Here is a 12777-nt window from a genome sequence, read left to right as displayed (position 1 = left end):
CACATAATTCATAGTTAATTATTAAGAGTTGACTTTATATGAGTATATAGACACAGATATGATGGTGTTTGCAGCAAACTTCTCCTTTGGTACAGAATGGCAAGGCCCAATCCTTAAGTATTTCTATTAGTTTGTGAAATGAATTAGGCCAAATTTAACTTTAAAATTTTTGGCCCGATAAGAATATGTACTTCTTCTGACAAGGTATTGTGGTGAAGTGGCATTACCAAAAGCTATGTTGAGTAAGATTCCTTTGTGTCAAAATTAAATTCAGGGGAAAAAATGACATGGATTCTCATTCCTCGAAATATGCAGTGTTGTGGAATATGGATATTTTTTTCAAAGTTAGATAGCCAAATAATAATTAGTTAACTTTATATTTTAACATAAAAGTAATTAGTTTAAAATTTTTAAATGATACAGAGCAACAATAATTCATACTTAAAATGTTTTTATCATTTACTGTATGCCAGATAGTGCTAAGCCATTTATTTCATTTCCTCATTTGATTCTCACACATCCTTATTGGTTTACTTATAATATCATGCCCATTTTATAAAGTCCTTGAGTAAACTGAACCATAGAAACACGAAGTTTCTAAGCAAAGATCATTTTGCTATATTACTGCTTATTGTAAGTCTAGCAATTGCAGATAAAAAGACAATGGTGAATTTTTAAAAATAATTTTTTTGTAATTTCAGGAACTCAAATTTAGGCAAGAACTATAAACTTGATATTAATTAGTAGCATATATCAATTTTAAGTGCATAATAAAAGTGTATTTAATATCTTGCAGTAAAGTATTTTTGAGATTTTTGATATGACTATTGAAATAAGTACTAGTGTTTTTCTTAATGTTCCAATCTATAATAAATCAGTATTTGAAATGTTGGAAATATTTCAACAAAATACATTTATCACATGTAAAAGTTTAGACAGGAAATGATTATAGTAATTTTTCCAATATTTGTTTTTATATCTATTCAATGTATATTATCCTTTATTATGTGTGTTTAAAATTAGTAAAATTAGAAAACACAGCTAAGCAAAAATTAAAATCCCTGTAACTGACCATCAGAGCTAACCAATGTGAATATATTAGTTAAAAGGAATGCTTGATTTTTTAAAATTAATGTATATGTTTCTTATTTTTAGGATTGTACTGTATATGAAACAGAAAATAAAATTCTTCATGTGGTAAGTATACTTGGATTTATTTTCACCTTCATTACAAAATATGTATTCCTTTGTTTAACTAGCTATTAAGTAAAAAGCTACAGCCTATAAAAAAGTGAGCCCTGTATATTTTATAGGAAAAGTACAAAAAGATCAAAACGTAACAGGTTATATTAGTTATAACCATTCTATTGTAACTTAATAGAAAAATATGACACAGTACTTTAAGATTGTAGTATGTAGCAAGGTTAAAATGCAATAAAGAATCTAGAGAAAAGGAAATTTGAAATAAGAATTTTTCACTCTTGACCTGTGACAAAAAGAGATCAAAGTATTTGGCTGTATAACAGAGATAATTTACCTCTGTTGTCATTTGGATGAAGTACTTCATAAAATAATCAAACTGCCTTTACTCTGATTCTGTGTTCACCAACCTTCTAAATTTTAACTTGGCCATATTTATTGAATCAATTCATGACTTTGCATGTGTTTCATTTTATTACTAGAAATACTGAGTTATGAGTACATTATACTTTGTAGAAAGGCATCTTCTTTCTTCTTAATGAAGTTTGCTGGTTTTCTTTTTTTTAATAAATTTATTTATTGTATTTATTTACCTTTGGCTGCATTGGATCTTCATTGCTACACACTGGCTTTCTCTAGTTGTGATGAGCAGGGGCTACTCTTCGTTGAGGTGCACGGGCTTCTGATTGCGGTGGCTTCTCTTGTTGCAGAGTATGGGCTCTAGGCGCGTGGGCTTCAGTAGTTGTGGCATGTGGGCTCAGTAGTTGTGGCTCACGGGCCCTAGAGCACAGGCTCAGTAGTGGCGCACAGGCTTAGTTGCTCCACAGCATGTGGGATCTTCCCGGACCAGGGCTTGAACCCGTGTCCCCTGCGTTGGCAGGCAGATTCTTAACCACTGCGCCACCAGGGAAGCCCTTGCTGCTGCTTTTCTTTGTTAATCCATTTCTTGGTTAATGCTCATCTGCCCTAATAACTTCACCTCTATTAGATATGAGTGACAGCATAAATAACATTGAAGAAGTTTAGAAATAAATGCAATATATTTACTTCGGCGATTTTGCATTTCAGCTAGTGAGAATTTAAAGATCTTGTCTGATAATGATTGAGACAGTGGATTGCATTAACCAATCAATTCAGCTCAGAAAGCGCTTGTATTTTCATGTTATTATTCTACTGCCCTTCCTGGCCTTTTTACGCAAGGATGGCCCAGCCTTCACTAGAAGGTTGTATACTTGTGTATTACTTTTCTAACAGTAAGAATTATTTTTTAAAAATAATAAAATAGTATAGTATTCCACTTGGTATGTAATGCTGGGATACTTTATTTATTTATTTATTTTTGAAGCATAGTTAACTTTACAATGGAATACTTTCTTATAACAAAATTTTCAGAAAAGTCTCTTTCTAGGTTTCCTGTAATATAGAAGAAATCACTTGGAGTCTAAAAATCTGTGTCTGAATCCTAGTTCTATCACTTTCTATCTATCACTTGACTACCTTAGTCAAGTGATTTAACATTTTTTGAGCTTTTGCTCTTTTTTAAGGTAAATTTTAACAATTAAAAAAAATTTACTAAGATAAAATTATGTTAGTTCCAGGTATACAACATAATGATTCAATATTTGTAAGAGACTTTGTTCTTAATATGTAAGGTGAGTATGTGTACTCATATAACCTAGTAGAGATTACAGTAGCTTGAGATATGCACTAGAACATAAACCGCCTCAGACCAGACCCAATATCTTTATTTTGTCTGGAAGGTAAGGGAGGCATTTGTCAAGAGGAAGGAGAACTTATCACTTATGAAAACCTGCTCTATCCTAGGAATTCCAGAGGCAGTACAAGCATCAGAGTGTTCTTCAATACCTGGGCAAACTGAGATAGCTCAGGAAAGTTGTAAGGTGTGTCTTTTCCTGACATAGATCTCTATTTAAAGATGAGTAAAGAAAAAGAATGGGAAAGAGAAGAGGAAGTATCCTCTCATATATTAGAAGAAAATCTTTCCCCATGAAGTAAGTTTATTAAGAACATCTATTTAATATTCTCAATAAGAACTAAAAGAACATTGTTTTATTAAAATAGAATACCATACTATAAAGAAGGTAAGGCCACTATAAACTGAGCATAATATGGACTAAGAAAACAGTCTCTAAAACTCAGAACATGGAAAAAGAAATTAAACCATGCTGAAAGCAGCAAAAAGCAGACTCGATATTGAAGAAAATTGAAACAGTGAGACACAGATAAACTTTAATGATGCTCAGTTATTTAGTAAATTACTGAAAAGACAAAAAATGAGAGAAGATAATAGCTATGGAGTATAGATTATGGATAACCCACCTTCAATTAATTGTTAGTTTCTAAGAAAGAAAGTAATAGGAAACAAAGATATAATAGAATAATTTAGAAATAGAAATAGGGAAATTTGGATTACTCAACAAAGTCAGAAAATGTGTTGGAAAGATAACAGCTTCAACAACAAATGAACTTATATACAAAACAGAAATAGAACCACAGACATAGAAAACAAACTTATGGTTACCAAAGGGGAAAGGTGGGGGGAAGGATAAATTAGGAGTTTGGGATTAACATATACACACTACTGTATATAAAATAGGTAACCAACAAGGACCTCCTGTATAGCACAGAGAACTATACTCAATATTTTGTAATAACCTATAAGGGAAAAGAATCTGAAAAAAAATAGATATAAATGTGTGTATAGCTGAATCACTCTGCTGTACACCTGAAACTAACACATCATTGTAAATCAACTATACTTCAATTTAAAAAAAGAAAAATTTCAAGATATTTTCTGTAACATTTTACAATTTCTATGGCAAGAAGCAACTTTACATTCATTCAACCAGTGGCAAGAGAGAGATGTGAGGTTTTGACTTCAAAGAAACAAATTTTAGAGTGTATTCACATATTTACTCTGAAACCCTAACTGCCAGAAGACAATGGAACAAAATCCATAAGCCTTTGAAGCAAAACTGTTTATATCTAACTAAATTATCATTCACAAGTGAAAGCAATAAAAAGATATTTTTAGATCAGCAAGATCAGTAAAGGACCATTTTGAAAAGTATACTTGAATATGTTTACCAAATAAATGAAACAAAAGTTGAATTCCAGGATAGGAAGGTTGTGGTAGCAAAGGCCTGAAGGTGAACAACAAAACCAGATGAGATGGTGTCTTAGTTCGTTCCCGCTGCTTTAACAAAAATACAGTAGACTGGGTGGCTTAAACAACAAACATTTTTCACTCTTCTGGAGGCTAGGCTGTCCAAGATCAGGGCACCAGTAGATTTGGTGTCTAGTGAGGGCCTGTTCCCTGATTCATAGAGGGTCTTCACATGGTGGAAGAGGCAAGGGGAGCTCTGTGGGGTTTCTTTTATAACGACTCTAATCCCATTCAAGAAGGCTTCAAATTCATGACCCAGTTACCTCTCAAAGGCTCCACTTGCAAATACCATCACACTGGGGATTAGGTTTCAGCATATGAATTTGGGGGGGATACAAACTTTGAGTCTATAACAGATGGAGAGAAATAAAAAAGTATATGAGTTCTAACTACTATTTTTTAAATGAGGGTTTTTAATGATAAATCAAAAATATAATGCAAATATCATTGAATTTATATATTTTTAAAGAGACAAGCTCTGTATTTCTAAATTAAACCACGAAGACTACCATTACTTTCCAGTGGCAGTTATCCTCAGAAAACAAGGATTTCCTGTAAAACTAATGAAATACAAATTTTCACCGATCGATTCATAAACACAAATACACATACACACACTAACACACACTAAAAATATCCAAATGCTGGTGAGAATCTGATGAAATTAGAATGGACACACCGTATTGCTAGGCATGTACGTTCATAAAACCTTTTTAAGTTTTAGTCAATTTCAAGGCTCAAAAACATTAATACTGTACTAACATTTATGTAGTGTTTAACATATGCCTTAGGCACTATTTTAAATGCTCGGTATAAACTAACTCATTTGGTCCTCATAACAACCTTATGAGGTAGGTATTATTACTATCATCTCCATTTTACAGATGAGGAAACGGAAGCATAAAGAGGTTAGATGACTTTTGCCAGTTGGCCTGGCCCCAGAGTCCATATTCCTATACTATCTTGGGAATCTAGTCTAAAAATCAATTCTAAAACATAATAGCGTTTTCTGTAGAAAGAGTTTATAGCAGAAGTATATGTAATAATGAAAAATAGGCAATAATAGGTTAATGCTTCAGTAAACTATGGTGTATTCACAGGATTAAATGTTCTATTTAATACTATTTGAAGTTGTATTTGTGAATATATGATTTATGAATAAATTATCCATAAATAAATTTATGAATATACCAAAAATATTTTGTGACAATATTAATGGAAACATTCTAAATGATAATGTTAAGTAAAAACCAGATTCAAAGCATTATAAACACAGAATAAATCACCATTGAAAATTGAAAAAGAAAATATTCAATATTAATATTTACTGTGTTTATTTGGTAAGATGATAGCTGATGTTTTTTGTTTGTTCATTTCAAATGTCCTCCCAAGTTTCTTCAGTTAGTTTATGTTACTTTTATAATTTTTCATTATAAAAGTAAATATTTATTATGTTTATAATCCTGATGGCCTTGAATGGATAGTTTTATTCTCTACATAATGAAATAGTCAAAAGAAACTTGGACAATCCATAGGTTACATTTCCTGTTCAGCTTTTTTATCTTTAAAATTGGAGAGAGTTGTTTATGAGAAAGTAGTAGACTCTGAGGACCAAAAAGCTGGGTAGAAAAGAGGGTTGGTTGGTTTCAGTGGTAGACAGAGATGTCCATCAATATGAAATGTGAGAATGAATAAAAGGAGACTGGGCAGCTTGGGTTTCCTTGGAATTTGCCATTAAATATAATGGGACAGATGGCAGAGTGTGACCGTAAAGGACAAAAGGAAATGCAGATATCAATGTACTATATATCTGAGTGCTTGTCACCTGATGATAAAGAGGAATATATTTCACCTCTCTTGATTTGATATTTCCCTCTCAGTTAGGCTTTGTCGCTGATTTCGTGTTCCCTGGCATGCTGGAGCCCATCTGTTTTTGCTCTGCACAGATCCTTGTTTTATACAGGAAATCAGATGCAGGGAATCTGGAGTTCTCTTCAGTTCTCTACCCTACTTTCCCCTTACTGCCACCTTTCACTACAATCTTTGAATCTGGAGACAGAAGCATTCCCGAGAAGCCATTTCAGACCTTGTGCTTTAGCAGACTTATTCTGCTTGTCACAGCTCTGCTGCTCTCGCTGGTGAACCGCGAACACTTGTCAGCTTTGATAAGCTCATGGAAATCCCAGGCCAGGCATTGATCATTAAAGTCACATTGTTTAAATCAGATTGTACTGAACTCAAATACACCTTTTACATTAACCAACAGTGTGATCTTGTATATGGCACTTGCTTTGTGCTAGCATTTTACCCTCATCGTTTTTATAAAAATAATGAGAGGAATAAATAAAGTAAATGCCTATTTTATTATTTTAGTGTTAACACTATCTTTTCGTTGTGTAGTACTTTACAGTTTACAGGGTATTTTCATGAATGCTCTCTCTTCTCTCTTCTCTCTTCTTTCTTTTCTCTCCAAGCTATTTTTTTCATTATTTATTTAGGTTTGATCATGAATTAGGCTTGTTTTGGCTTGTTAACTATTTGTTTCATTTCATGAAAATTTTGTGTGTACTTTTTTTCTTCCTTTAAGTGTATGCGTTCTTTACTCTGAAGCTCCATTTGGGTTGAGATTATTGTTCCTTCTCCGCTATCTAGACTAGAAATGGCTAAAACCGCGTAGAACCAACAGTTAGGTTAAGAGAAGAGCCTGGAGGAGAAAATTAAAAGGTCATTTTAGACTTTGCCCCACCATCTATATCATATCATTTATGTAAGCATAGTTTCCCTCTTCTAATCTCCCAAAACCTTGCGGATGTAAGTACTAGGGCAGCAGCATGCCCCATAATAAAAGTCATCATATTAATATTTTATCTTTAGAGATTTCTTGAAAACAGTGGCGGTCTAATTACTTTATAAAAATAATCTTATTTTGGTCCCTGAAGCTGTGAAATGGCAGCTTTGCCAATTATAGACTCTTCTCTTAAAGCTGTGATCTTGGGCCATTGCAAACTGAATGTTTTTGTATGGTTGACATTTTGGTTGTAACTGTAGCATTTGAACATACAAATTATGGTCAGTCTCATTAAAACATGAATTGTAATACTGAGTTTTGTAGATATAAAGCATTAGGATGCTTCTTTGTTTGAAAGTTAATGTGATCCTTCTATTTTGGCCCCCTTCACTGTCTTTGTGGTCAATGTAAAGAAGCACGCTAACTCTATTACCGAAATAGGCCTTGATTTCTTGAGTGTCGTATTAGATTATCTTCAGGTTTTGGCAGTTTGGTGCTTTATTGCTTTATAAATTTTTTAACTGTAAATTAAGTTCTCCACAACTGATGTCTTGTGCAGGAATGAAGACATCCAGATAGAGTATGATGGAGTTAGAAGTTGTTTGTCTTTTATGGGACAAAAAAAAATGTGTGTATACTAATGGGAATGTAACCACACATAAAAAAATCAAAATAATCTGTTTTCACTGTCTTTTTAGTGTGTCTTTATGATTTGGATACAGTATGTAAGTTGGTATATTATGGATGTTTTGCTAATATCACATTTGCTGAAAACATTATGCATTGTAAAATGCTTTCATATTCAGATTGACTCAGAGTGTACAATCCTCACTCTCAAAGAGTGTTCATTTTAGTTGTTGAGTCAAGTGAGGCTGAGTAATGTAATAGAAAGAGCAGCAATTTGAGAGTTAAAAAGATCTTGTGTCCTGACCCCATTCTGGCACTTACTAGCTGTGAACAAACTAAATTAGCCTTTCTGATTACGCTGGGGGATTGGAGTGTCTGTGATTTCAAAGGTCTAAATGCCACAAATCTTTGGTGACTAACTCACAAGATCAGTAGAAAACAGTATGACCATATAAAAGAGAGAAATTTGGGGCTTCCCTGTTGGCACAGTGGTTGGGAGTCCGCCTGCCAATGCAGGGAACACGGGTTCGTGCCCCGGTCTGGGAGGATCCCACATGCCGCGGAGCGGCTGGGCCCGTGAGCCATGGCCGCTGAGCCTGCGCGTCTGGAGCCTGTGCTCCGCAACGGGAGAGGCCACAACAGTGAGAGGCCTGTGTACCAGAAAAAAAAAAAGAGAGAGAGAGAGAAATTGAAGGACTATCTTAATCTAAGACCATTCTTTATGTGATCAAAGACACTATGGATTTTTAAAAACTATAGTTATTGTTACTATAAATGTAAAGATTTCTTCAAAAAGATAATTGAATCAGTCTGGAGATGGATATCACACGATAACTTAAACAAGGGAAGTTTAATCTAAATAATTACTAAACTGTGATAGAAGAGTACCGATATAGATGTAAAGAGACTCTAAAGCATGCCCTAGGACTGGGGGAGAGTACCCAAGGAAGGACAGATTGAGGTGGACACCTTCCCCCACACTGAGGGTCAGAAATCATTAGAACAGTCAGGTTGCGGCTTCATTGAGTTGCCTAAACCAGAGCTGGCCCAGACAAGCAGGAAACAACCTTCCAGGATACAGGCAAGTGATGCTGGTAGGAGAGCTCACAGAGAGAGTAGGGTGCTGACGTGGGTATGAGGCTGAGAGGGCCACAGGATGGTGGTCACTGAGCCCAGACTGAGGCTGTGAGGTCACTGAGGGACTGCATAGTCTGGGCATCATGGATGTCCCCACACACGTGTGTCACTGATGGACCTTGTAGCAGAAGCAAGAAAAAGCAAAACACTGCCCAAAGGGAAGAGAAGCCTCCTTCTCCCTGCAGTATCCCTCCAGCACCCTCTACTGGCACAAACTTAACACTGTCCTTACTGTGAAGTAGATATATTTGAAGAGACCTGCCTGTCATCATAGAGGAAACACTGAAGGGTGAATTTGGAGCTGAGAACCAGTAAACTAATAACTGGTACAATGCAATTAGCTCTTTTCTCCATAAAATCATATATGGAAACTTTGAATTTCTCTACTATATGTAAAGACATTGCTCCCAGGTCTCTGCTATTTGTTCCCTATTTGCCCATAAGCTGTATATATAGTGCCTGGATTTTCCAGAAGCTCATCCAATCATAATGAACAGCTTCACTCTTGCTGTTTGAATCTAAAGTAAAATTAAATCATCTTCCTAATAACCTACATCTTATTCGAGCCACTAATATGTCCAGACCCTTGTTAATCTTGAGCCTGGAAAGTAGTGTGCCCAAGAATGAGTACTCCTCTCATCTGTCTGGGGACTCCCTGCAAGCCTGCCTGGCTCTGCTTCCTGCCCCTGAGAGAGCAGGCAAATAGGGTGGAGATTTTCCCAGATCCAGTTCTGGTTTCCAGCTGACTGTTTCCCTATCAGAAATCAAAGGAGCAATGGAGGCTCTTGTCCCACCTTTAATTCAGACCAGGATGTCTCAGGAAGGTAGTTGGAAGTTGGAAGTGTCATGCGTCCACTTCTTGCTCATCAATGTAGGTGCACATTTGGGACTGATGTTCTCTCACTGTTTCGTACTGACTTCATCATTCTTAGATGATTATTATTTTAAAGTGTTACTGCTTCTTTTCCGTGATCAGGAACACAAGGACAGCATGGTTAATGTCAGTGATGTTAAGGACAAAGCCAAATACATCACCGGAAACACTGTCCCGGGTTGAGAAATCCTTGAGCATAGCAGTGGCATTTGAATCATGGAGTAAATACCCAGTGATTGTTGAATGAATGCATGGCTTAATGAAGCAGTGGTGATGGTGATTTCTTTCCGTTTTGCTAATTGTTTTGTTGTGTTTTTTCCCCACCATCAGAGTTTGAAAGCTAAAGGGATTGCAGACTTTTCCAGGCCTTGTTGGAACAAAGTTCATATGACCTTTATTATTTATTTGCAAATATAGTTGCTTTCTGAAGCTATTTGAAACTCTTTAATCTTTGCTGTGTACAAATATAATTTTTACATGGGTTTAAAGTTGAAATTTTATTCTGTTGTATTAGTTTTTTAAGTTTAAAAAACTTTCTATTCAATTCTCTTTACTCATATGAGCAAGAAATTCTTCCTGTGTTGGGGAATATGTATGTAGATTAATACTTTTTAACATCAATTTAAATTCTCTTTATCAATTTTACCCTTTCAAATTTACCTGTGATTGTTCACTCCTGTGTCTTTTTTTTAAATTTTTATTTTATGTTGCAGTATAGTTGATTTACAATGTTGTGTTAGTTTCGGATGTACAGCAAAGTGATTCAGTTATACATTTATCTATTCTTTTTCCCATTTAGGTCATAATAGAACATTGAGTGGAGCTCCCTGTGCTATACAGTAGGTTTAGGGTACCATTATAATTAGAAATGCAAAATTGCTAGCTCAACAGAGATCTGGCAAGTACTACAAATACTGTATTTCTGAATGAGGCTTATATAATTTAGAGTTCTCACTATTTAATATGGAATAAATTTGCACTATTTTATAAAAACAAAGCTTCTCTTGTTCACCAAAGATGATGCAAATATCCTGCTCAGTTGGCACAGAGTTGTGTGATTTATAATACTGAATTATACTAATATATAAACCAAACAATAAAATATGCTCTGTCCTCTGGACTATTTTAATTGAACTATTATTTATATCAATAACTATTTTAATATGTACACACTATTTATCAAAATGAAACTTTTGTTATTGTTTTCCAGGTTACTGATAAGAAACCTGGATTATTTAAGCTATACTTAAATTGTAGCTTTCACATCATTCTTGCCATCTTAAAATGCATATTCATCTGTTTATTGTTTCCTCAGTTCATCTTGGTTTTATACTCTTGTCCCTTTTATGTATGTGTATATCTGAAAGTAGAAATTTCCTTTTGTAAAACCTTTCGTTAAGCTTATGAACCTGAGGTTCTTTCCTTCGTCAAATGAATGTCTGATTTTTAAATCTAAAAGAATAACCAGTGTTCCACTTATTTAGAAAAACGTAAATAAAAATACTTTAAGTAGCTCAATCATGTCTGGCTGAGTGTTCTCTGAGGCTAAGAGGCTAACTTAAGACTTCTTACCTACTCCTTAGCTTTTCACTATTGTCTGTACTTAGAATGCTTTCTACATTTCCTTTTTAAAATACAAAAGCTAAAACTTCACATATTAATCTAAAAAGTGTATAATAAATTCAGTGATAATGAAAGAATGCTGTTCAGAGATAATGAAATAATGCTATCTGCTAATTGGTTAGTATATTAACGTAAGGTTGCTGTTTTTCGTATCTTCACAGTGACTAAAATGTTGCTTTCACGACTTTTTAAAAACCGCTGTTTATTTTATACTAACCGTGCTATATTCAGATCTTTTTTCCCCTTAAGAACTTTTAGATTTGGGTGAACCAGCCATACACTGTATGCAAACCTATATAAAATATAGTATGTATACAGAACAGAGTATGAAAACGTCCCATTTCTTCCTGAGAATATGCTCTATAATTAATGTTAATTCATATTTGAAATTAATATAAACAACTGGAGAGGAAAAAAAGACAATACCATTAAATCCAGCCCATGACACTCTTTTGTTTTAAAAGTTTCTTAAGTCATAGCTAGCCCTCTGTTAACTGCTATTCAGTCACAAATCCTTTGTCACCATTTTGGGAAGTATAAACAGAATCCAGAGGATCAGTTATAATACTCATTGCCATTTTATGTTCCCTTTAACTTTACTAAAGACATATTATTTACTAGACTTTAATTTAAAATTTAAAAATTTCCTTCTGCTTTTAGAACTAAAGATAAATAGAATTTAAAACCCTTTGGTATTTATATTGCAAAAATAGCAGAAGAATCCCCTTTATACAAGTGGTTACCAGTTATCTTCTCGCTAGAAAAGAGTTGTCCTTTTGCTGCTAAAATTTCAAATTTTCCCAGAGAGCTGTGTCTTTCATAGTCTCAGATCTACTAGTCCTTATCTAAACTGTATTCTAAATTGCAAGAACACTTGCAGGCTCACCTTATATTTCATTATACTGTGTAGTTTAAACATGTTATACAACATCCATTTAATACTGACATAGCTTTTAAACAATACAAAAATGAAATTGATCAGAAACAAATGGAGATTCAAGGATCGAAGTAAGAGATGGTAAGCATAATGATTAAGGATTCAAGTTGGCTTTTGGGGTTTTTTTTGGGCCAAGGCAATGACCTTTGTCTAGTTATTTAGCCTTGCTTTCTCATCTGCTAAACTGGCTATAATACTACCTACTTCAGGAAGTTGTTAAAAGGATACATGAAATAATGAACTATTTAGCGTTGTGCAGGACACATGGTATAATGTTGATGTTAACTTTTAATAATAAAGAATATATTTTTCTTGCTATATTATAGTTAATTTCTTTTTCTGGACTATTAGGTAGCAATAGATAATACTGTGTTTTAAAACAACATAATATCACAAATTCACTG

General features: G+C 34.1%; 1 protein-coding gene across 4 annotated transcripts in view; it reads left to right on the top strand.

The window, feature by feature from the left end:
• CNKSR2 (connector enhancer of kinase suppressor of Ras 2) overlaps positions 1-12777 on the top strand; it is a 256343-nt gene that overhangs the window by 94983 nt on the left and 148583 nt on the right. For all 4 annotated transcript variants that reach the window (XM_027096112.1, XM_027096113.1, XM_027096115.1 and 1 more), the window contains exon 5: positions 1156-1197. In XM_027096112.1, the coding sequence (XP_026951913.1) occupies positions 1156-1197 (42 nt within the window). The remainder of the gene's footprint in view (positions 1-1155; positions 1198-12777) is intronic.

The sequence above is a fragment of the Aethalodelphis obliquidens genome, unplaced genomic scaffold, assembly GCF_003676395.1.
Source record: "Aethalodelphis obliquidens isolate GAN/ISIS:26980383/991018 unplaced genomic scaffold, ASM367639v1 scaffold99, whole genome shotgun sequence".
Classification (NCBI taxonomy): Eukaryota; Metazoa; Chordata; class Mammalia; order Artiodactyla; family Delphinidae; genus Aethalodelphis; species Aethalodelphis obliquidens.
Note: the sequence above shows the minus strand (reverse complement) of the source record. Positions and strands in the feature narration are given on the sequence as shown.